This window comes from Callorhinus ursinus, unplaced genomic scaffold (genome assembly GCF_003265705.2).
Source record: "Callorhinus ursinus isolate GAN/ISIS: 27379988/994484 unplaced genomic scaffold, GSC_fseal_2.0 scaffold2, whole genome shotgun sequence".
Lineage (NCBI taxonomy): Eukaryota > Metazoa > Chordata > Mammalia > Carnivora > Otariidae > Callorhinus > Callorhinus ursinus.
The window spans coordinates 98,107,999-98,131,667 of record NW_027397064.1 but is presented as its reverse complement, the minus strand read 5'-3'; the positions used below and the strand labels follow the sequence as shown (position 1 = coordinate 98,131,667).

Here is a 23,669-nt window from a genome sequence, read left to right as displayed (position 1 = left end):
GAAGGCACAATTACTGCCTCCACCTAACACCTAGTACAATGGAGAGTAGCCCTAGGAAGATGCTGAGCTGGACCACTGTCTAAAACCTGGGCCAGATCACAATTCCAGGAACGGCCAGAAATCCAGACTGTACTCCCAAAGGCCCATGCTGGCTCAGGATTTTCAACCAGTCGCTGTACCCGATGCTACTAACAGCAAACCTTTCCTGGGGGATGCACTCAACAGAGTGCGGACAGGTACGGAGCTGTGCCACCAGGCACGCTACCATGCACTTCCATTAGCTCATTCAGTTCCCACCGCCTTATGTCGTAGGTTTTATTCCTTTGCCTTCCTCATTTAACAGACCCAGAAAAGAGGCACCGCTGGAATCTGAACGCAGGCACTCTGGTTCCAGAGCACTCCTTTTTAACCACTACCTATTTTTCAATAAAGATCCTTTCTGGGTATCTTGAATTTGGCCTTACACCAACATGGCCACTTGAGACAAAAACAAACTTAGATAAGCAAGGACTTACTGTCCCTGGCAGCCCAGAGGACCCAGAGGTTTCTATTGGCACGGAGTGATCTGCCTGGCTCCCTGCTCATGCTGCCTAACCTGCCTGGCTGAAGCCACTTAATCCCATTTGTCAAGTTAACAGCCCCAACACATGCCACCAGCAGCTGTGTTCTCAGCACAGAAGCCCAAGGATCCCTTCCTCTTGTGCAACTGAGCCTTGCACATGCGGCTGCCCTGACCCTCTTTCTGATCCTAGGCTCTCTCACAACCGAATCCTGGCCAGGTTGGTCAAGACTGGCTGTCTGGAGGTCCCTCGTCTGCGCCATCTTGCCAGCAGAACCTCCTGACTCCGCAAGTACCTGGAATGAGCCATCACTGTAGAAAGCACCATCTTTCCACCTTCTTTTTATGTACTTAACTCATAAAATCTCTGCCGACTGACTTCTACTCCTCCTGGACGTCAACCATGGCAGGACAAATAGAAGCACGGACAGGCTAAGGTAGGAGAGCCCCTCTGTGATGAGCAGGGACCTAGAACCTTGGTCTAGGCAGACCAAGCAGGGTTATTAACAAAGGATAGTCATAAATGAAATATAAAATGGACGTTAATTATTTAATGACACGGGAAAATAGCACGTTATGAAACAAGCTGGTTACAAGTAGGGGGTAAAGGATGACTTCACTCCTGATAGAAAATTTAAAAGTATGTATACAAAACCCCTGATGGCTAGGTACGAAAATATCGACAGTTTTTACTCCCACTCTGTGATTAAAGAGTTTTCCCTTTGTTTTTGTGTATTTTTTGAGACATGATTATTTCTGAAACAAAAAAGAAAAACAAGTTACTGGATGTTTTAGATGAAGAGTTCTTCAATGCCAGGAGTCCAGCAGTCAAGGCCTGAACCCTAGGACAGGTCCAGCCAGGGGGACAGTGGCCAAGCCCAGACTCAAAGGATCACTTCTTGTTTTTACTACTGGGATGCTCTTGTATCAGGCTGTTTCCTCCCCATCTGAAATTCTCAGTGTACTTGTATTTATTTAACAGGAAACTATGAACATTAACTGGCACAACAGCAAAACCATGCCAGCAACTTTGGTTTCAAATTGATCAAAATGTAATAATCATTTTGTCGTTATAAAATGCACTGGAAATAAAACAAGACACATGAAGCACTCTGGAAGTCAAGAGTTCCTACAACAAAAACCCCACATGACGAAACCCCCATCTTTTGCTGCTCTTTTTTGACTGCTGTTCATTTCCAATTTTCATCATAAACCTATTTCTGTTTCACAGTTCTGGAAGGGGAAATTTTTCTCAAAAAGATGCTTCGTCTCCTGAGTATTCTGCAGAGTTGGAAGGGTTCACCAAAATCCAAACCACTTGAAACGAAGTTGAATGAGCTGTGTCATTGCTTTGTGCCTTTTTCAAGAAGGGTTTTGCTAAGTTATTAAATGGAGAACAGATTATTACACTTATATTGGTGTAAACGAGGCTCAAAAATCTCAGATTCCCACTGTTCCCAACAAATGTTAGGACTGCTAAGGGTGCTTTATTCAAGTAACAGTGACAAATAACCCACACTTTGTGCTTTTAAAAAAATGGGAAAGGCTCACTGCTTTAAAATCTGGCATATATAAAAACCAACGCTGCCGTACATTAAAAGTGCTTCCTAGCCACAGTAGCATTTTCAGGGGAGGTCAGGAACTATGGTTAAGGTCCAAGAAACCATCAAAACCAAAAAAACAAAAAACCTGAGACAATCTTCTGCATCACCAGCCCCAGCGTACCAGGTCACTTCTAAGTTCAACCTTCTAAGGCAGGTTGAACTGGGTGATGGCCATTAAGGAGGGCACGTGATGTAATGAGCACTGGGTGTTATGTAAGACTGATGAATCACCGATCCACCTATGAAACCATTAACACATTACATGTTAATTGATTTTAAATAAAAAATACCCCACCCCCTCAAAACAATGACAAATTTGGAGGTCAAAGATTTAAAATACTCTGTCGTCATAACAAGATCCAAAAGATCCCGTGCTTTGCTCTTGAACAACCTAGAAAAACTGAACTCTGTTTTACATCCCCAAATAAGAGTGGTATCTCCTGGAAGTATCAGTGCCTGGTGCTTGTAACCCACGTCAATTCATACCCCTGTTCCATCAGTCCCAATTCTGAAACCACAACAGTTCCTTTGTTAGAGAAAGGGAAAACATCCACTTCAGGACAAAGCCATTCAAGACCAAAGGAAGGCGTGTCTTCAGTGGGAGAACTGCCGGCTGTCGGAGGACTTCTTGCTAATGTGTTTGAAGATTTTGGACTTCTCGACTTTCTTGGCTTTCTGGTAGCCAAAGCCACCGCCGCCGCCTCTCTTTTTAAGCTTGCCGTCATTGCTGTTCACGTCTAAAGGTGAAGGTTAAGGAAATCAAGCAACTCGAAGACAATGAGCTCCCATCTAATATCCATACAGAGGACCAACCAGCATGTCCCCCCCCCCCCCCGCCCCGGAAAATGCGACCATGAGCCCATGTGATCCATTTCCAGGAAGTCTGGAGTGATCACGTGATCATGGACTACAATGAGCAGGTGTGACTTTTAAGCCAATGTAACAGTCATGTTAGATACTGATACTGTTGTCTGCACAACTAAACTGAAGACAATTATTCACAGGGAGTTGAGAGGTACATCAGCAAGTCTACAGAAACACAGTAAAAACCACCCTCCATGTCAAAACAAATGACTTTCCCCTCTGTTCGGAGTGGATTCGGGAATGCTTAACCAACTGAAGGAGCCGCTCTTCCCTCCTCAATGATTCGGCAAGTAGGCACCACACTGGACTCTTACTCGCTGCCTACGAGGGGGACGGTGACCCCCCTGTCTCGTCCCCTCGGGAGTCGGAGCCACAGCGCTAGCTCAGCTCACAGGCCTCACTTTCGCTGTTCGTTTCCTCGGTGGAAAACATGAGGATGAAGTGCAGATGATCAACTGCAACTGGAGGGGTTTCCTCTGCCTTTTACCCTGAGTAGCACTTATGGGTTATTGTCTTCTGCTAGTCTTGCAACTTCCTTGTACGAAATCCTTCCATGGCCCTGAGGGGATAAACACTTTGAGGTCCCGTCTTCTCTCTCCAGCCCCAGGGCATGCTGCTCTCCATGACCTCATATAGGGAAGCCTCACAAGAGCCCAAGCCCTGCAACTGCACCCCCCTGGGCTTCTCTCCGGAACGCACAACTCTGGCTTCTCCCTGTCTGCCTGTCCAATTCCTAGAGGCCTAAAGCACAGGCTGTCTTGTGTCTGTAACCCCACTGCAACAGTGAAGCCCTGCCTCCTGTGTGCTGGTGCTGACAAGCAGACACGGACCAGACTTCGCCGGAGCACACACCAAGCCAAGTGCCCCTCTGTCCTCGGATGAACTCCTGACAACAAAAAAAAGGATACTCAGATCAACAAAAGGAGGCACCTTGAAACCAAACGACAGAGCAACTTGAGGCAAATTTAAGTTATTAACATTGAAGATCTGTTTCAGAGAATGGGAATCATATGCTCGAATGTAGGACTTATATGCTTCCTGGGCTGATTTGTGAAGGAAGTAGTTCTTTTCAATCAATTTTTCAAGCTGAAATGAAGAAAACACTGGTTTCAATAAAATACAAAAGCAGACTTCAGACATATTAGAATAAAACCATCCTGTAAAAAAACATTTGTTCCAATACACTTGCTCCAAGTTTTGTAATACTGGCAAAATCAGGGCGCAGTAAGAAGAATGTCAGGGTTCTTATAAGGTATGAACTGGAACAAGGTAGGAAACATAGGAATGTGATAAGCAGCATAGTAAGAACCCTAAAGAATCACAGTCCAAACCTGGTTCATGAAAAGGGAGAGTCAGAGGACAGTGATTACCAATGGAGGCTACCTTTTCCTCACAAATGTTAAAAAAAAAAAAAACAAAATACAAAGAACGCACAAAAATACCAAACATACCTGAGACTGAATGTCAGAAATTTTGGACCAGGAAAACTCAAATTCACTTAATGGAACCTAGAAAACAAACGCACGAAGATTAGTAAACCAGGATGGATCAATATTCAGAGCTGTAGATGATGGAGCAGTGACAAGCATGAAGAACCAGGACAGCCAGGCCTGTATGACTCCCTCAGGACAGCCACTCCTCTGGTCTCCTGAAGCCAACGGAAAACTCTTCGCTTACTTCCACTACCTTCACATGCATTGGGCTGAGGACCCTTCCTGAAAGGCAAAGGCAAGGGACTACACAGGGACAGTGAGTCAATGAAGCCCTTTTCTCTACAGAAGGAGCTCTATGGATGCAACATGAGGCAGCCCGATGCTTCCAGTCAGAAGGACCACCGGCCCCTCCCTGCATGTCAGGGGAGCTGTCCTACCGCCCCCTGCCCTGTGACTAGGGTCTGTGATCCCAGCGCTCACGATGACCACACCCCTACGGGAAGGATCTCTCACCAGTCATCACTTATTAGGAAACTGCAAAAATGCCAGACCTCAGAGAGGTGCTGGAATAACAGCTGCCCAAGCCCCGCCCTCGGAGCCCGCAGTCTTGCCGAGAAGACAGGCAGGCGGTAAGACGCCAGCTGGATGAGCATTCGAGCTGGGGGAACGCCGACGACAGGAGATCAGTGACGGCGTCCCACAAGACCGCGAAGCTCGTCCAAACCAGAAGCATTCTGAAGATCCAAAAAAGGGCATTCTAGAGCAAAGGCGCAAAGGCCATTTTTGGGAACTGCGCATACTTGCAATTCCTAGCAAGAGGAGTCTGTTCCCAGCTTAGATTTTCCAAACCAAGATCTTTACCTTGGATTGCTTCAAGTAACGAAGGAAACCCAGTTCTTCAGGGCGTAGAATGAGCAAGGCATGCCCTCTCCCGTTTAGGCCTCTGGCTGTTCTTCCCACACGATGAATATATTCCTTTGGTGGAGAGAGAACACCTGAATTAATATACCAACTTCCATGGGAACCTGCCTTTCCAGGACCTGTATGGTGGTGGACACAGCATGTCAGCACATCTGGACGAGATGGTGCTCCTCCCCCAGGGCCATGCCACCACACACACTAGCCATGTCCCCTGCTTCTGCATGGACCATGACCAAAGAGGTAAGAGGGCCATGACTGAGGCCTGATACCCACTGGACGTGATAGTCACATTAATGACTACTAAGAGTGCTTCATCTTCAAAATAACTTTCTGAATACGTTTTTGTGCTAGCTGACAATTTATGTCATCTATTGGTTGTTGACAATACTTAACAAAACTTATTTTACTACACATGCTACAGAATCTTACGTACTTCTGGCAGCGAATTTTATTTTCTTCTAGCACCTACTGCTCTTCACAGACCATTCCAAGCACATGACATTCCTAACTTCAGCCTCACTGAGGCCTCTCAAATCTTGACACACCCCCTTTGGGTCCTGCACAAGCCCTGGCTATTATCAGCACCAGAAAAATACTACAGTCAGTGTGCAGTACAACAGGACTTGGACAACTACGGGATCAATCTCTGAATGTGAAATATGGTGAGTCTCAGAGAAACCAGAAAGTTCATTCCTTAACATAGAGCCCTTGTGGAGAAACTCCAAGGATGCCAGTTACCTTGGGGTCATCTGGAGGGTCATACTGAACAATCCAGTCCACTTCAGGAATATCCAGCCCTCTAGCTGCCACGTCGGTACACAATAATATCCCTGAATCTGCATTGCAGAACTGGAAGAATGTGGTTGTGCGCTTATTTTGCTTTTGCCTTCCCTAGAATCAAGAATCAAATCAAATCATTCATTAGAGCTGGAAACTTGAGGTCATTTCTGGGAGGTCTGGATGTACAACCCCCCAGCTGTGGAGTTGTTAACCTGCTTCATTTCATTCTCTGGCCTAGATCTCATTTCCCTAAGTGGATGGTATCCCTTACCCCTTTGTGGTCCTCACCCTTCCACACCCAGCAAAGCTCCCTCCACATGGGATCATTCTACATTTAGAGAGAGCGATACCACAAACCCCACAATCCATATACTTGATAAGTGTTAACTTTTTAAATAAACTCATGATAATCACTTACATGAATGGCCAAGACAGGCAAATCGATGTAGTTCAGCAACTCATAATGGTATTTCACAGATTTACAGGATGAAAAGAAGACCATCAGTTTCTTCTTCCGGTTCTTCTTAAGGAATGTAAAGAGCAGGAGGAATCTCTTTTCCGAGGGACAAATAACATATCCCTAGAAGTTGTTCAAGTGAACAGATAAAAATAATCAGACATTTTCAGCTTCATAAACCAGTATGATTTGATGGACAGCACAAACACTGCATATACACCATCGTGCCTTACCTACAGCAAAATTACTGACTTCACTATAACAAAGCATCCCTGAATTGAGCCTAATTTTAGGTTAGGCTAAATCACTAAATACTAAGTACTTTTCATATTTCTGAGATTACAGACTTCTGGTTACCCACAGTTTGTGCAACCATAATAAAGTAACACCTCTACACGCTGGAACCCTCAAGGCACAGCAATGCTTCATTTTTTAAAAGGACCTTAAATAGCAAGATCTCAAATAACTACAGCCTAAGTGCACTGTCCTAAACAAGACAACAAAGGCAAGTGAATACATTTTTTAAAACATACAATGAACGGAATTTTTAAGCGAGATCGTTATTTGAAATATTTTATTCATCTAAAGACCCAACTTTCCGTTTTCAATCCACTTAGGTTGGATCTCTGTCACCTCATTTCCAATTTTTCAGAGCAATGTGCCTGAAACCAGCCTCTCCAACTGCTAACTCAACCTTGCATCTTAGAGCAAAAGGTCATTAAATAACACTTTTTTTTTTACTGCATTTACAACTGGTAGTGATTAGCGTCTCCTATGTGGCAGGCAGTATTAAAAGACAGAATAAAGAGACCTGATCAAATTATTCAGAATTCAAGATTCGTGATGCCAAACAGCCAATATCCAAATTCACTATATTTGAATCAGTTCATTAATCCATCTGCTTTTGGGATGATCCTCCAAACAATTACAAGGACACACCAAAGATGAGTCGTAAATATAAGATCTTGACAAAAAGTACCTGCTCCAGACCATCCACTGTTGCATTAGCTTTATCATCATCAACACCAACATACAATGGCTCTTTTTTCAAAGAAATCCTTGCCAAGTCTTCAACTTTTCGAGTTTGTGTGGCAGAAAAGAGCATGGTTTGCCTGCGTGCTGAAAGAGATACATACAAAAATAACCCAAATATTTCAGGGACTCTTTAGCATTGCCTCACCACTAGAAATACTGAGCAAAACTATCAGGAATGGGACGTGTGATACCACTACAGATATTAAGAAAGGAATATCAACTTTACCTCTATACATTCGACAACCTAGATAAAATGGACAATTTCTCTGAAAGACAAATGGCTAAAACTCACTTGAGATGAAACAGATATCCTGAATAGCTTTGTATCTATTACAGAAATTGTAGTTAAAATCATCACGTAAAAAAACTCCAACCCCAAAGACTTCCACTGGTGAATTCTATTAAACATTTAAGGAAAAAATATTACCAATTCTGCACAATCTCTCCAGGATTTGAAGAGATTTTTTATTTCCCAACTCATTCTTTGAAGCCAGCCATTATTACCCTGATACCAAAACTCAATAATGATTCATAAGCACAGATGCCAAATTTCTAAACAAAACTTTAGCAAAGGAGAACGTAACATATAAAAAGGATAATGCATTATGACCAAGTGGGGTTTACTTCAGGAATGCAGGGTTGTTTAATATCTGAAAATTAACCGATATAATTTCCTGAGTTAACAAATTTAAAATTTAAAGAAATATTTAATGAACAAAAACAAACATCTGTTCATTTTAACAGACATGGTAAAAGCATGATAGAATTTAACGTCTCTTTCTGATTGTGATGTTACTGTTTTATGCTGTTACTGCAATTTCACGTCTAATGGTTTGGAAGCCATTTTTGTAATGAATAAATGTACATCCTGTACAGTATCTGTATCATGCCATTCTGGATTAATAAAAACCACCAGTATATGCAGATAAACAAAACAAAAACACCTGTGATGGGTTTCACAGGTGTAAACATGTCAAAACAAACTGTATATTTATAACATGTTACAGACTGTACCAATTATACTTCAATAGAGCATCCAAAAACAAACCATATAAGAAATGGAATCATGGCCTCATTACAGACATAAACAGTTCATAACGTTGCAAGTACTCTAACCCAGGTATGTACAACTCAAGTACCACACAGCAGGCAACACATTCATGGCTGCCTGGGAGATGTCAGCATGGGTGAGAAAAAGCAAGATGGGGTGCTGGGGACAGACAGGAGTGAGACAGATGCTAGGACTGTCTAACTTACATTATAACCTCTAAAGTGGCAAAAACCTCTGCATTAAGTTACTGGTAAGTCTGACGCTTGCTCTGCAAACTACCTCTAGGGCTGACTGGCACAACCACTTCGCTGGGCTAGATTAAAATTCCGGTACGAATAGTTTTCAAAGAGGAACCACCCTCACCTGCTGGCAACAACTACTTTGCAAACCACATGCAGATATTACGTCTACTTACTTGGCAGAAGTTTAATAATCTGTTTTAATTCCTCTTCAAACCCAACATCCAAGATACGATCAGCCTCATCAATAACCAGACACTGCAGATTTTTATACATAAACCCTGGGGTATTCTAACAAGACCAAGGCAAAGAAAAACGTGTTAGCTGACAGATTCAGGTTTCACACAAGACAAGACGACAGGCACCCCCCTCCCCAGTGTTGCCTTACCTGCATGTGGTCCAGGAGGCGGCCTGGGGTGGCCACGATGATGTTGATCCCATTACCGAGTTTCTGTGCTTCAGCAGATCTGTTGCTGCCGCCCATTATCAACCCGTATGTGTGGACATGGTGCGTCATCAGCTCCTTAAGAACACCGAAAGTCTGCATGGCCAGTTCCCTAGTAGGTGAGAGGATAAGAACTCCAGTTCCTAAAAGGCAAAAAAATGACAGTAAAAGTCCAGCTGTAGTTATCACCATGAGTCCGTAAGAGCGACGATAAACTTCTAGTGAGTTACCAGCAAAACCCACCGGATCAGAAACTCACCATTCCTAGGCATGAACTTTAACTTGACAATGAGTTCAACTGCAGGGATGAGAAACGCCAGCGTTTTGCCACTGCCTGTTTTTGCGGCTGCTAGAAGATCCCTAAAAATCAGCAATGGAAAGGAAAGAGAGACATTTAGTCTACTTATTCAACAAGCATTTACTGAATACCTACTACGTACTACCACATTGCAGACATCAAGGCTAGAATGTGAATAAGAAAAACAAAGTCCCTAGCTTCTTTATCACTGAAATCAATCACTGAGGTTACAGATCTAACTCAGAAATAAGAATTGTGCTATAAAACAGAAATGAACACTTTTCTTCAAACATCAGTAACTTAGAGCCTTTTAACGAAGCATGGATATATCAACTCAAAGCACAGTGCAAACATCAGCAGAACATGTTGGCATTTTCTTTCTAAATGACTAGCACTAAAAATAGGTACTAATGCCCAAACATCAATGTTAATCATACCTGCCTTCCAGAAGTGGTCGGATACTTTTATGCTGAATTTCAGTCATGTTGGTAAAACCCATTTCTTTTATTGCCCTCAGAGTGTTCTCATTGACAAGATTACTAAGAGAAGCAAATGAAGTATCCTCAAAAGCTCCTAAATAAAAGAGTTTATCATTAGCAAATTTATTTTTAATACTTAATACTGCTATAGCTATGTAAATTAGTTTTGCTGTGTAAAAACATTAATGGGTGGGAGTCAAGCTGAGAAGAGCTTCTTCCAGTAAGAAAGACTAGACCCCCACCATTCCTACGTAATACCAAGACAAAGACAGACTTCTGAAATTTCTCCACTGCTGATGGCTGTGTAAAGGCTAGAACGTATACTGTAACAAAACAGTAAAGAATGGAGAGGAGGTATAATCAAGGGACTTGTGTCTAATGAAAATGTCAAGCATGGGGGGGTGGTGCAGAGAGAAATGATTTAAGAAATCCGAAATAAAAAATGAAAGCATCCAGTACAGAAAGTGAGTGTGAAGTCAATCAAAAGAGCTGTTAATCTCACTCCAAAAAGACAACCGAGAAGGTCAGACATAGCCACATACCCTTAGACCCGACCCACACGTCAAGTGCAGTGGTCCTTCAGCAGGGGAAGATATGAAAATCACCTGGGGAGGCCCCACCCCATACCTGCCCTGCTTATCAGTCAGCTATTGTTCACGTTGGCACTACTGATATCTCGGGCTGGATCGTTCTTTGTTGTGAGAGGACGGCCTGCATTACTGGATGTTCCGCAGCCTCCCTGACCTCCACCCACTAAATGACAGTAGCCTGCCTCCAGTTCTGACAACCAAACATGTTGGCAGTCAACCTTCACGGTTTGCCTGGGACTGAGGTTTATGAGATGCAGGACTTCAGATGCTAAAACTGGTCGGTAAACCGGGATGACCCGGTCACCCCCCAAGGAAGCAAAACTGCCCTGGTTGAGAACCACTGCCATAACCTTTGCAATTTTGATTAAGCAAGCCTGGGGTTAGGCCTCAATATTTTAACAAATAAAAAACCCACACTGAACTCAAGGAACTAGACATTTCTGGTCTGGAGCAAGTGATTTTGGCCAAACTCTTGACCTTATAAGGAAGAGAGGCCGAAGGAAGTCACCCTGGCCAAAGTCCCTCAATAATGTGAATTTCATCCTTCCTTACTAATAACTGGGGCAATATTAAACTTCTGGGCCAATAATCTTCCTACTACGAAATGAAATGAGCTTTAGAAAACAACAAACCAAAGGAATACAGGACCCCAAAAGCTGTCTGTGTGCTTATCAAAATATTTAGTGTTAGGAATGCAGAAAAGGAAAACAACAGAAACAAGAGCTAAGGCACACAAAGTGGATAAAGCAGCAACTAGATATAAAAATATTTCTCGTCAATACTTCTAGGTAAATGAAAAATCACAACTGAACCTTCAAATCCTATAATCCAGAAGCCATGCCACATTCAGGGTCTCTCTGGAAAACTTTCTAAAGTTACCTGTCAGTCCCAGGGGTAGGCTGGGCACTTCACTGTCCTCTTCCTGCTCATCTGGCTTCTCCATACTGTGTTCTGTCTCTTCAGGAGCTTGGGCCCCTTCTTCAGAGTCCCCTTTGTCTTCAGTTTTTGCTTTTTTGGTATCTTTGGTTTTAAAGGAAAACACCCCCCCATTTTTTTTTTGTTAAAATAAAACACCAAACAGGATCACAAAATAAAAAGATGTGTAATGCAGAGAGGCATGTTTTCAAAAGCTTAACACATTTCCAGTTTTAATATGCTAAGAATGTCTCTTTTTCATGACTAAAGATTTAATTATACGTAAAAACCCAGGGGGACAGGCAGATTTGCCAACAAAACCTTATTTTTTAGGCCTGTTATAGTATCTTGAGTGACCAAGACATTTTTGAAAAGTTGAACAGTTGAAGTATACTAATTACATCCAATTCTGTATATTCCACTGAGGAAAAAAAGGGCTGTGATTAATGGTTTTTTGAACTCTTAACAAGCACTAATTTGTCCTACTATGCCATTAAACATAAATCTTCCATAAAAGCTTTTTTCTTTCTATAAAGGCCCAGAGAGTAAACCCTGTAGGTTTTGCAGGCCATAGGGTCTGTCACAATAAAGACCAAGTAAACAAATGTGCACTGCAGTGTTCCAATGAAGCTTTATTTCCCAAAAGTAGGCAGAGGGCTGAAGAGTTTAACACCTGTTGTAGTCTCCCTTGAAATCTCTGCTTGCTCACATCTCAAATAAAATGCCTATCCTTCAGGTAAGCTTATCCAAATCCAACCATCTTCCAAAAGAAACTGGCCTCCCCCCATCCTGGCCGTTCTACTCACTTGGGAATTAACGTTCCATTTATATAGAAGTTACCTGCTATTTTTACACAATTTGCATATCCAAATTATTACTAAGTCTCCTTTCAAGAGGAGAAATTTACGGTAGGAAAAAAAATTGGGACAAAAAAAGGTAAATAAAAAGAATCATTAATGCAAAGTCCACTGAAATAAAGGCTTTAGAAGATAGAAATGTACTAGCCCAGATGTCTCTAGTGTAACGCCACAATTCTGTTTGAAAACAGGTAATAAACCTAAAATACTATGCCATTAATATAGTCTGTTTAAAAGCCTAGCCAACCATCAAAAGAGCAAATTTCTAGAATTCAAAGGAGGCTCTTACTGAAGAGTGAGGTGTTCTTCAGTTGTTCGGGAATGTAAAAGCACGACACATTTCTCAGTATCTTAATCAAAAAAAAAAAAAAAAAAAAAAAGTCACACCCCAGCCCCTACACCTTGCTTCTTTTTGCTGCTAGGTTATTTTTTGGTATACTAACGAGTACAGGGATTCTTGCATGTTGTATGAATACAGTAGTGAAAGAAAGAAGGTAAAACTGCAAAATCGTTTGAATGCCTGAAGTTCAAAGAAAGAAGTACTTACCAGGCCCAGCATCATCCACCATTTTTCTCTTTTTCTTCTTCTTTTTTTTGGATTCTGAATTGGGAGGCTGTGTTGCTGCTTCTCCATTGATTATTATGGTAGATTTCTTTTTTTTTTTAACTTGTACAGTTTCCACGGTTTCTTTAGCTCTCTCTCCATTCTGGGCTTCTGAGGAGCCCACATTCACAGACTGTTTTAGGGATTTTTTAACCTTCCCACCTCCCACTGTTTCTTCAGACACATCTCCATTTTGGGTTTCCGATAAGCTCACATCCGAAGCCTCTGTTCAAAAACAGAATGCACATTGTGACGAAAAAGGGTAGGTTTGCTTAAGAACACTGGGATCCCAGGTGAGAAACCTCAGTGTGTCCATGACTGAGATGATTTAGCTTTTAATTCCCTTTCATGTACATTATTAAAACCACCTAATTATGGCATTCTACTACAGGACAAGTCAGTTTCCTTTAATGAAAAATGCTGGAAAAGGGAAAGCTACATTGATTTCTTAACTTCAAAAAACCGTGTATCTGTAAGAATCTGGGACAGCAAAACTTCAGTGAAGTTAAACATTTAAACGGATGGGGCCAGACAACAGCAGCTACAAATACATTTTAGTATCAGGTAGTCGATAAATCTCTGGCTAACCAATATATCATTAAAGACTTCCATCTATTCACACAACTACTGCTTTTCCTATAATTTCAGAACACTCAACCTAACTTTCCTAAGCAGCAGTGAACTGAAAATTCACTTATTGGTCCCGGTATTTATCATATATGCATGTAAATGCCTAGGGAAGTCTTTAAAAGTTTCCCTGTTTACATATAATAAAAAGTAACAACACTTTGAAAAATTTTTTATTACTTTTTAATTTTAATTGTTATCTTTAAGTACCAAGAGGCAGTTAGTAGTGCTGTATTATTCACAGGAACTGGAAATACAAGGGAGCTTCAAAACCATTTCTAAAACCCACAAACCTGTCCTCTTCTTCAGGATTCCTTGCAAGCCACTCATCTGCTGGAATCCCACTAGAGTAAGGAATTATGCCTCCAACATTGCCCTGGGGGATTGATATGTTATACAGGATCCAAAAAAGGGTAAGGTAACTTCAAGATCTCTGGCTCTCTATTAGGAACTTAGCACTGCAAACGAGGTGGGTAAGAATGACGGCCATTCAGGTAACAGCCTTTTCAGTTAAGTATTTACTAAGGATGCAAATACCAGGAAGCGCTTGAGGAATTCATGATGTTAGGAGCAATGGGAAGATAGGGCACGCACTGGACACGTGCAGAAGACACTTCTAGAGCTGAAAATAGGATATGCTCCAGGAGTCGAGAGAGACTGGACATGGACAGGGGAAGGCAATTGTATCAACAAAAACTCTGTGACAAGAGAGACAATGAGCTTGTTTTGACGCAATGTAGGCATTAAATAGACGTGAAAGGAAGGCGCGTGTAGATGACAAGTCCCACGTGTCTGACTGGAAATAGGCCAGGGGGTTGGGGCGGGGGATGAAGTGGGACGGACTCAGAATAAGGGAGACATAAAAAAGGTGGTTCAGGGGAAGCCTGGCTAGAGGCCTGGGAAGAAAACTCAGGCGGCCTGCTTCTGCCCTGATTCTGTACGGAGAAACTGAGGCTCAGAAAAATCAGGGGCAGATCTGGGGCACGCGGAGAGCGGCACCCGAGCGGGACCGACCGGAAACCGCGCCAGGCTGTCTTTCGCTCTCAACAAGCACACGTGCCGCGGGGGAAGCGGCCACGCCACCTCGGGGCTGCAGTGACTCCCGAGCAGAGCAGCGCCGCGACCCAGGGGCGGGATTCCGCAGCTACCGAGACCCCCAGTCCCCAAGCTCCGCGTATCTCACCCTGGAGCTTTAAGTTTCGCTGGCGCAATTTGAGGTTCCGTTTCTCGATCTTCTTGCGCAGGAGTTTCATGGGTAGATGGGACATGTTGTCGGAGAAGCGCCTCCGCTGCAGCGCCACAACTCGGCCACCGGGTTGGGAGTTACTTCTTCCTGGGCCACACGTGCGTAGCTCGGCCAACCGGAAATACGTCACAGGGACCGCTGGAGGACTGCAGTCGGAAAAATGCGTCCCGGGTGGAAGTGCTTCCGACGACCGGACTCTGTGCAGCGCCCTCTAGAGGAGTGGAAGACCGAACCAGGTTTACCTTGTGTCAGAGCAGGCGGCGTGTGTTAGGGGCCCTTGCGGGTCCTGGGAGTGTGAGCTTCCCCAGAGGAGGCTGAGGAAACAAGGACGAGCAGGGGGCTTTAGGGAGTCTCCAGTTTTATATGCTTGCCCTCTTTCTTTGTATCCTGGACTATTTGGGAAATTGAATAAAATCTAAATTTCATCTATAGATTGTGAACGAAGATTCCGAAGTTAAGCATTGCGAAGAGAGTCATTCAAAATAGGATTGGGAGGATAGAGAAGCGGGGTCTCTGCACGTCTCCTGTTTCAATTCTTGGAACACCATGAACTCTTGACTTTTGTCAGTTGCAACTGGTCAGTTGGGACCCCCTCCTGGAACACATTCTTCTACTTCAGACTGAAATAGAGCTAATGTAACCCTCTGCTAGCTGCATTGACAATGGTATATTAAATAGTCAGTTGAACTCTGCAGGGGTAATGGTAATTCTTTTGAAACAAGTTCTGTAACCTTGTGGCTTTTGCCTTTATAAACCTGTTCTCCCTCATTGCAGTTCAGAGTCCAACACTTTTAACAGAGTGAATTTCTAAGACCAGGTCTAACAAATCAGTATCATAGATCAGATCTCAGAAAACATCTGAGTTTGGGGAGGTGGAAATTAATCATGTATGTGCCTCTGAAGTTCCTTTTGCCCCTCACTGCTAGAGCCTGTCTTAGTGTCTGTTCAGTATATGTTTAACTATTTGAAATTTCTTCCTTGGGGCCCCCAGCCCAGATGTCTCTTTTTCCAGAATATATTCATTCATCAATTACTCTCTCATTTAGCAACTATTTTTTGAGCATATTTATGCTAGGAGTATGTGATAGGTGTGTGCTCTTTCCTGGGAATAGAATGGTGGGTAAGATGCACTCAGTTCACCTTCATGGAACTTACAGAGTTGACATATGGAGAGGATAGAAAATTAAACAGCTGTGGTGAACTACTTAGTGACAAGGGAAGCAAATGACAGCTCAGCACCCTCATGTGGGAATGGGGATGGGGATGGAGTCATTCATTCCATACCCTCTGTGCATATGCACTGTGCTAGCAGCAGGCAGAGAATGAAAATGATGCCTTTATTTAACTATTTAAGTTTAATATGGATCATGCCTCACCCGTCTCGTTCTTTCAATTTTGTTTTGTCACCTGAGAGCCCCCTTGGTCCCCTGAACTCAGGACTGACTCCCTGAACTCAGGGCTGACCTCCTGAGCCCAAGATACTCCTAGAAGCTTATACTTAACTTTTTAGAAACCAACAAACTGCTGAAGCAGAAAAAGAAACATTTGAACATGAGGCCAGCACAGATGAATCAGAAAGTGCCTGACCTGACCAACAGTTAACCTCAGCCTCAGTATAATGTTAAAATTCCCCTCCAAACATCATCCTAAGCCCTAATAAAAGGAGCCTGCTTTCCCTTGTTCAGGGCGTCATGCTTTGGAAATTATTGAGCAAATAAAGTGACCTTGTGAGGCAATCATCTGGTGCAGTTTCTGTCTGTAGCTCACCAAAGAGCAGACCACTTGCTCCAGTAGCAATTTGAGATCCTTAAAACCTTAGACGAGTGTTTATATAATGAAAAGAAGATTTCTGTGTAATTTCTTTTCATTCAAGTAATATTAAAAAGCTTCACTTTGGGGTACCTGGGTGGCTCAGTCAGTTAAGCATCTGACTCTTGATTTTGGCTCAGGTTATGATCTTGGGGTTGTGGAATTGAGCCGCAACTCAGGCTTTGCTATGGGTGTGGAACCTGCTTGGGATTCTCTCTCTCCCTCTGCCCCTAACCCCCCAACCCCCTGTTCTTCCTCTCTAAAACAAAACAAAATAGCTGCACTTCACTTGGAAAAGAAAAGTCTGTTTCACAAACCCCTTAGAATTTGAAAAAGAAGTAATTGGCTCATTCACTCTCTCCAACCACTGCATTAAGACTCCTGAAGTGATTTTCTGGGAACTTTCAAATGCTAGTTGCTACAGGCTAACCACTCTGTAGTGTACAGGAATTTAAAAAGTGTTGTATTACTGTAAACAAGTGGGTGTCCCCTCAGGTGGCTTGATTTTGGTTCTCTGGATTGTACTAAGCAGATGGCAGGTGCTGCTTCTTCAATGATCCGATGGATGTGAAAAGGAGAGATGATTTCAGGGAGCATTGCTACAATTCTCCAAGGCATTTATTGGTGCAGTCCTTCTAGAAGGTGGAGAGGGTACAGAAGTACATTCTTTACAGAAACCTTTCTCACAAGAACTACATTCATTTATGACTTAAAAAAAAAAATCTACTCTGTGCCAGGTGCTATATTGGGCCCCCAGGGGTCAGGCAGTGAACAAGACAGGCAAGGTTTTTGTTTCTAGGGTGCTTACTGCATACAGAGGGAAACAGATATTAATCAGGTAAACAAGTGAGTCAACAAGGTAACTTACATGGAGCTAAAATCTGGGAAGACATTAAAACAAGATGTTGTAGTATAATAGAGATGGATAGGGGGCAGAGCAGCATGCTACTCAGTGTTAGAAGTATTTTTGTGGAAACCGCCCAGCAAAGACCTGGGGTCAGAGAAAACACTGGTAAAGACAGCCTTACATGTCATTAAGTAACAATGCAGGACCACAGCAGCAGCTGAGAAGGGGGGAGTCCAGGGCTCAAAAGCTTGGAGAGTGAAGCTTGAATGGGGGAGGTGGAGAACTTCAAAAAGACAACTTCCTTTGACCCCCCCACTCCCACCCCAAGTGCCCCAGTCTGACCGCTAGTGATTGAATCACAGCCTGACTCTTGCTTCTCCATATAGACTTCAGAACTGGGATTTATTTTTAATACACTTTTATTTGACATGATCTTAGATTTACAAGAACATTGCAAAAGTACTACCCTCCGCCCAGTTTGTCCTAATGTTAACTACTCAGCCATGAGACAGTGGTCAAAATTAAGACATTGAGTTTGATAACTTACTATTAACTACAAACTTGTTACTATTAACTAAACTCTATTCAGATAATACCCATTTCTTCACTAATGTCCTTTTTGTGTCCTAGGATCCTAATCAAGATACTATATAGCACACAGAATTTTCTGAAATGTAATCTTGACTGTTTCCTAAACACTCTGTGTGAGGGTGTAAATGAGGGGAGTGGCTATCAGCCAGAAGTTGGTAGGTCCACACTGTAGTTCTCAACATGTCATTTTTACTCGTTCATTATTTTATTTTATTTTTTTCGAGATTTTATTTATTTATTTGTCAGAGAGAGAGAGAGCACAAGCAAGGACAGCAGCAGACAGAGGGAGAGGGAGAAGCAGACTCCCCACTGAGCTTAGAGCCCGATGCGGGGCTCGATCCCAAGACCGTGGTATCATGACCTGAGGCAAAGGCAGACGCTTAACTGACTGAGCCACCCAGGCATCCCTGGTTCATTATTTTATACATGCACAGCTCAAGATCTCCCATGCTGACTCACCCCATTTCCCAGAGTAGTGTTGGGATTCACAAAACAGTCCCTTCGTAGTCGTATTAACGTCCACCAGGTCAACTCACTTCCACAAACATTTTTGAAAAGGGACTCCCTTTGGAGAATGAATTTAGGAAAGCAGCTGCCACCGCCCAAACTTCTACTCACCTATTTTACTACAGTGAAAACTAAAATGTCTGACTCTTCACCGACTGAGTGTATGCAATTTATCAAACTATCTGCCCATATTGCACCTTTTGTCTGGGTCTTAAATTCTCAGCTAATTTTGCCTTCTTGAAAAAAGGACTGTTATTTCCATTCACCTGGGATGAATTCATCTGGGACCGCCCAGATGGAGAACTTTCCACTCATTCACTCATTCTTTCAAGCTAGTATCCATTAATCAAGGATGATGGGCCAGGTAATTGGCTAGGGGCTGGCAATATAAAGTTAAATTAGCCAAAGCTTCCACCCTTAAAATACTCACACTTGTGGTGGAAGTCAAAGACTTCCAAGTTAGAGTTCCAATGCCCAGCACCATACCTGGAGTTAAGTAGGTCCCCAATAAATGTTTGACACCTGTTTGGAGAGAACCTGTGACGTTGAGAAAATAGCATTGAGATGATGAAACAGGTGGCCATTGCAATGGTTCAGTAGGGACGTTATGAAGGACCTGGGGCTAGAAGAGAGTATTTTTTTCTGAGAGAGAATTGACATAACTGAGTGGCCAAATTGGATGTGGATGTTAAGAGAGAGGAAGGAATAAGGGATGCTTCTGAAATTTCCAGCTTGGGATATGTTGTATAGAATACGGGAAGAGGAAAACCAGTTTGGAGGATGGGGGTGGGGAGGAGTGAGGGGAAAGGGAAAATTAAGTTAGTATGGAACACTTAGTTTGAGAAAAATTACGTAAAATAGATGATCCACAAGTACCCCTTGAATGAGTGAAGAAGGTGGGGATGGATCACTACTTGGGTAACTGTGGGCAGATGGAAAGATGGACTAAAGGGGGATAAGGTGTAACATTCTGAGTGTGATGACAGTTGCCCAGCAGTTTCGTCACTTGGAGTAGGTAAGGGAGGACCAAGACTAGGTGGCATAGGAAATGGGTCCTGAGTGTGCATAGAATTTGGCTGGGGGAGGGTATAACAGGTGTGAAGTACGGTTGAACCTACTGTCAGCAAGGGCAGAGATTCATTCGAAGTTCTGGAGGGGTTTGGGTAAGTAGTAGTGAAAATAAGGAAATGTGGGAGCAGATCACACATAAGGCCCTTAAATAAGAGGTAGCAGTTAGATAATTTGATAATTTATGACAATATAGGCTCTTGAGAAGGGAGCAGGGGTGGGGGGTGATCAAACTTATGCTTCTGGAGAACTTATTTGTCAGCAGTGTTCAGGCAGACATGGATAAACTAAACAACTGGTGGCTGTTTTTTCCCCAGTACTCAGGGAACAAAGTGATGGGACTTCACCGTGCTTGTTTCCTGCCCCCACGTGGTCTCTGTGGTTTGGCGCACCCTCCCCTCCTTCCCTGCCTTCACTCAGTCTTGCCCGGCTGTCATCCCTCTTCTCATCATCCCTCAAGACTCAACTTCTGTGCAGTCCCCTCTGGGGAGCTCTTCCAAACCCCCAGGCCAGGCCTGCTCACTCCCTCTTCGGGGTTGCCTGTGTGTTGTGGACAACTTCTACCGATGCTCCTTTTGGACCAAATGGCGATGTGGTCTCTTAAATAGCTTTTTTTTTTTTTTTTTCATACATCGTGAGCTACTTAAGGACAGAGATATCCCTGGTTCCCAGAATTCTGCCTTGCACATATTAGGTACTCAGTACATTGATTTCAATCATGCTGAATACATTAGTGACAGAAAGAATGGAAAAAAAATGGATTAAGGGTATATTTGGAGGATAAAACTGGTAAGATTTACTGCTTAAAAAAAAGATGAGCTGTCACTATAGAATTGTTGTATTTGTTGAGGGTACAGTGGGGGTGGTGGGGTGTTTGGGAATGACAGATTTGTTCTGGAAGAGGATCATATATATGAACATATAACAATACATAATATGTAAATATATTTAAAATAACATGCTATATGTAATAATACATCATATGTGAATTATATATATATACACACCTCCCCTGCCCACACACACATTTACTTTGGAAACCATAGAATGCTAAATGTTTTGATTCCAAGAGAAAAATTAAATTTAGTGGTTAAGGTCTCAGATTTGGAATAAGACAGATAGATCTCAGCCCTTCCATTTACTGGCTATGTTACTTGGGGCAAATATTTACTCTTTTAGAGCCTCAATTTCTTTATCTGTAGCAGACATGTAGTAGTGACAATTATCCCATGGAGTTGTGTGAGGGGTCCATGAGGTTTTATATGCTAAGCACTTTTAGCTTGATGTTTAGCTGTTAGTAAGTGACAAACAACTGTCATTATTATTCATGCACATGTGGCAGAATTAAAAAAGAAGTTGTGGACAACAAATCTGCCCCCTCTGAGCTAGGAATAGGGAGAGCCAGTTAAAACCCTGGACTGTGGGGAAGCCCTTGAGCTGAGGACTAGAATTTCTACCAGGGCGATAAAATGAGGTATGTGAAAAAGCATCTTTCATTCATTCATGTAATCACTGCTGAGTAGGTTTAATTAAACATACACCTATATCATGGAAGCATCTCATGAAAGAATTTCTATATTTTGTACAGGAAATTTGAGTTGAAATACTAACCACACTCATGTAACTAATTGGAAGGAGTATGTATATGCCAGGGTCAACTTTCTGCATCAAAGGAAAGAGAAGGTGTTAGACTTGGGTCTATGGTTATGATTCTTGAGATTTCTTGAAGCCCCATGTTGTCTATCCATTTTTAGAAGACAGAAAGAGAATGGTTATCAAAGGCAAAAGGAGTGTCTTCATAAACCTTAATTGAATATTATTTTGAAAATATGAAGTCATGAGTAGCTGGTTTGAGTTTTCAGCCTGTGCCAGAGAGCAGCCCACTGCAGACTTCCAGAGGTTTCCGTGATTGGGCTTATGTAAAGACGTGCAGGGACTAACTCATCCTATTTGCCAGAATGTCTGACTCGTATTCTCAAGTAAGGGACCTGGAGGCATGATCTGGAATAGGAAAGGCAAAAGATACTGTGTCCAGAAAGATTCATGGAATGCCAGGGCTGGAAGGAATCTCCAGGGTACCGACCTCTCAAAGAGGCTCAGAGGGGAACCACAGAGGCCTTTCTCGTGGGGATGGGGCATGGAGAAGATGCAGCTGGATACCCTCTGACACAAGGATCAGAGTTGTGATTGCAGAGAATTTTGATTATATGTTTTGAGGTATTCTACACACAGTAAAACAGGTATCACTGACCTGGTTTTAGACAAGGAAAATAATTCCACTCAAACAAAGGAGACCAGCGCCTCCCGTTTTAGGAAGGGAGAATGAGGTCCAGTATTGTTGGGATCTCCGTGTGTTGTTCTGTGAGGCCTGCACTTTCAGGGTAAAAAAAAAAAATAAAAATATATATAAATATATATATATATATATGTTAGATTTTATTTATTTATTTGAGAGTGAGTGAGAGAGAGAGAGAGCACATGCAGGTGGAGGGGCAGAGGAAGAGAGAGAAGTAGACTTTCCCCTGAGCAGGGAGACAGGATAAAATATTTTTAAGACAAAAAGAAACAAGAAGGTACATTTTCTTTAGATAATTTAATACAGTGATCTCTTTGTCCTTTAAGAGTTATTTTTAAATCACAATCCATGAAAAATATGAACTCGGACATACCAAGAGAAATACTGATGAGGGCTCAGTGGCAAGTATGACCCAGGATTTAGGCACAAATCCAAAGAGAAATAACTTTTTTCTTTGAAATTATAATTTTTATTGCTGATGTCATCTGTCCCCTGGCATTAATTGCCCCTCTCTGTCCAGTACAGGTGAGAGGTATTTTACATCAGGTATTTATTAGTGGTATTAATAAATTATATGCTTTATATCAAGTATTCATTAATGATATGAGGACATTCATAATTAGCCATTAAGTTAGCTTCAAATTTGAATTATTCAGCCTAGGATTTTACAAATGTGTTTCACATTTTGGAGGAGGGAGTTTAAAATACATCTTGAGATTATTTCTATACTAATTGATTATTTTTTTTCCTCAGACACCTGATCAATCTGTAACTGGCTTGATTGAGGGAACTCAGGATCTTTGGGGTACAAACATTGTAGAGTTTGACTTTTTAACTCTTACCTTGTCCTCTCAGATTTCTGTACCTGCTGTGTGGTGGTGTCCCTAAACAATATTTCAGTTTGATTTTATAACTTTTCTGTCATCTTTAGTTATTAAAAAGTCTAGCCTATTGAGCATGTCAGTCTCCCATTCAATTAAAATCTCCCCCCTCTGCCCTACAGCAGGCTAGGCTTTCCTCTCAAAAGATTTCAAGGGGAAGTGGGAGGCTTTTGTCTGCTTACTTTCTGCTTCCTTCCTCTTTCTTGTGCTTGTCCCTTGGGTACTGCAGTGAGGAGAAGGGAGAGGAAAAAATTTAGAAAGTCATTCATTTTCTTGATTTTCCATGGCGACTTGGTTCTCCTTTTCTTTGTTGGTTGGAAGTGATTTCTTCTTTGGCAGAGAACCACCTATTGATGGTGGGAAGTTACTCTTCCTATTCTTCTAGTCATCGTTCTTCATTTAGCTCCTTATCTGAAGATCTGGACAGGTGGGGGCCCCAGCAGTTTCTACAGAAAGGAACTCAATCCTAGGAAGTTCCCGTAGGCATTAGTGGTCTTCCTGTGATTCACCTGTACCTTCGCATTGACCCCTTGGTGGCAGCCATGGTGTATCTTCCTGTCATGCCCATGCCTCATTGTCCCATGCTGCAACATTTCCAGCAGGCCTGCAGCATCAATATCATTTACCTTTAGTGGGCCCTTTAGCACCTGCAATGGTTCATCTGTA

The 23,669-nt window shown here is 42.5% G+C and overlaps 1 protein-coding gene across 1 annotated transcript; it reads right to left on the bottom strand.

The window, feature by feature from the left end:
* Positions 1 to 1,090: 1,090 nt before the first annotated feature.
* Positions 1,091 to 15,128, bottom strand: DDX18 (DEAD-box helicase 18). The gene is made up of 14 exons (XM_025857216.2): positions 14,942 to 15,128; positions 13,075 to 13,356; positions 11,635 to 11,775; positions 10,124 to 10,259; positions 9,648 to 9,748; positions 9,332 to 9,531; positions 9,120 to 9,234; positions 7,598 to 7,737; positions 6,580 to 6,741; positions 6,120 to 6,272; positions 5,322 to 5,435; positions 4,479 to 4,535; positions 3,936 to 4,113; positions 1,091 to 2,900 (listed from the first exon to the last, which is right to left on the bottom strand). Exons 1-14 carry the CDS (start codon positions 15,024 to 15,026, stop codon positions 2,758 to 2,760), a joined length of 2,007 nt encoding a protein of 668 aa, XP_025713001.1. The 5' UTR covers positions 15,027 to 15,128; the 3' UTR covers positions 1,091 to 2,757.
* Positions 15,129 to 23,669: the final 8,541 nt, after the last annotated feature.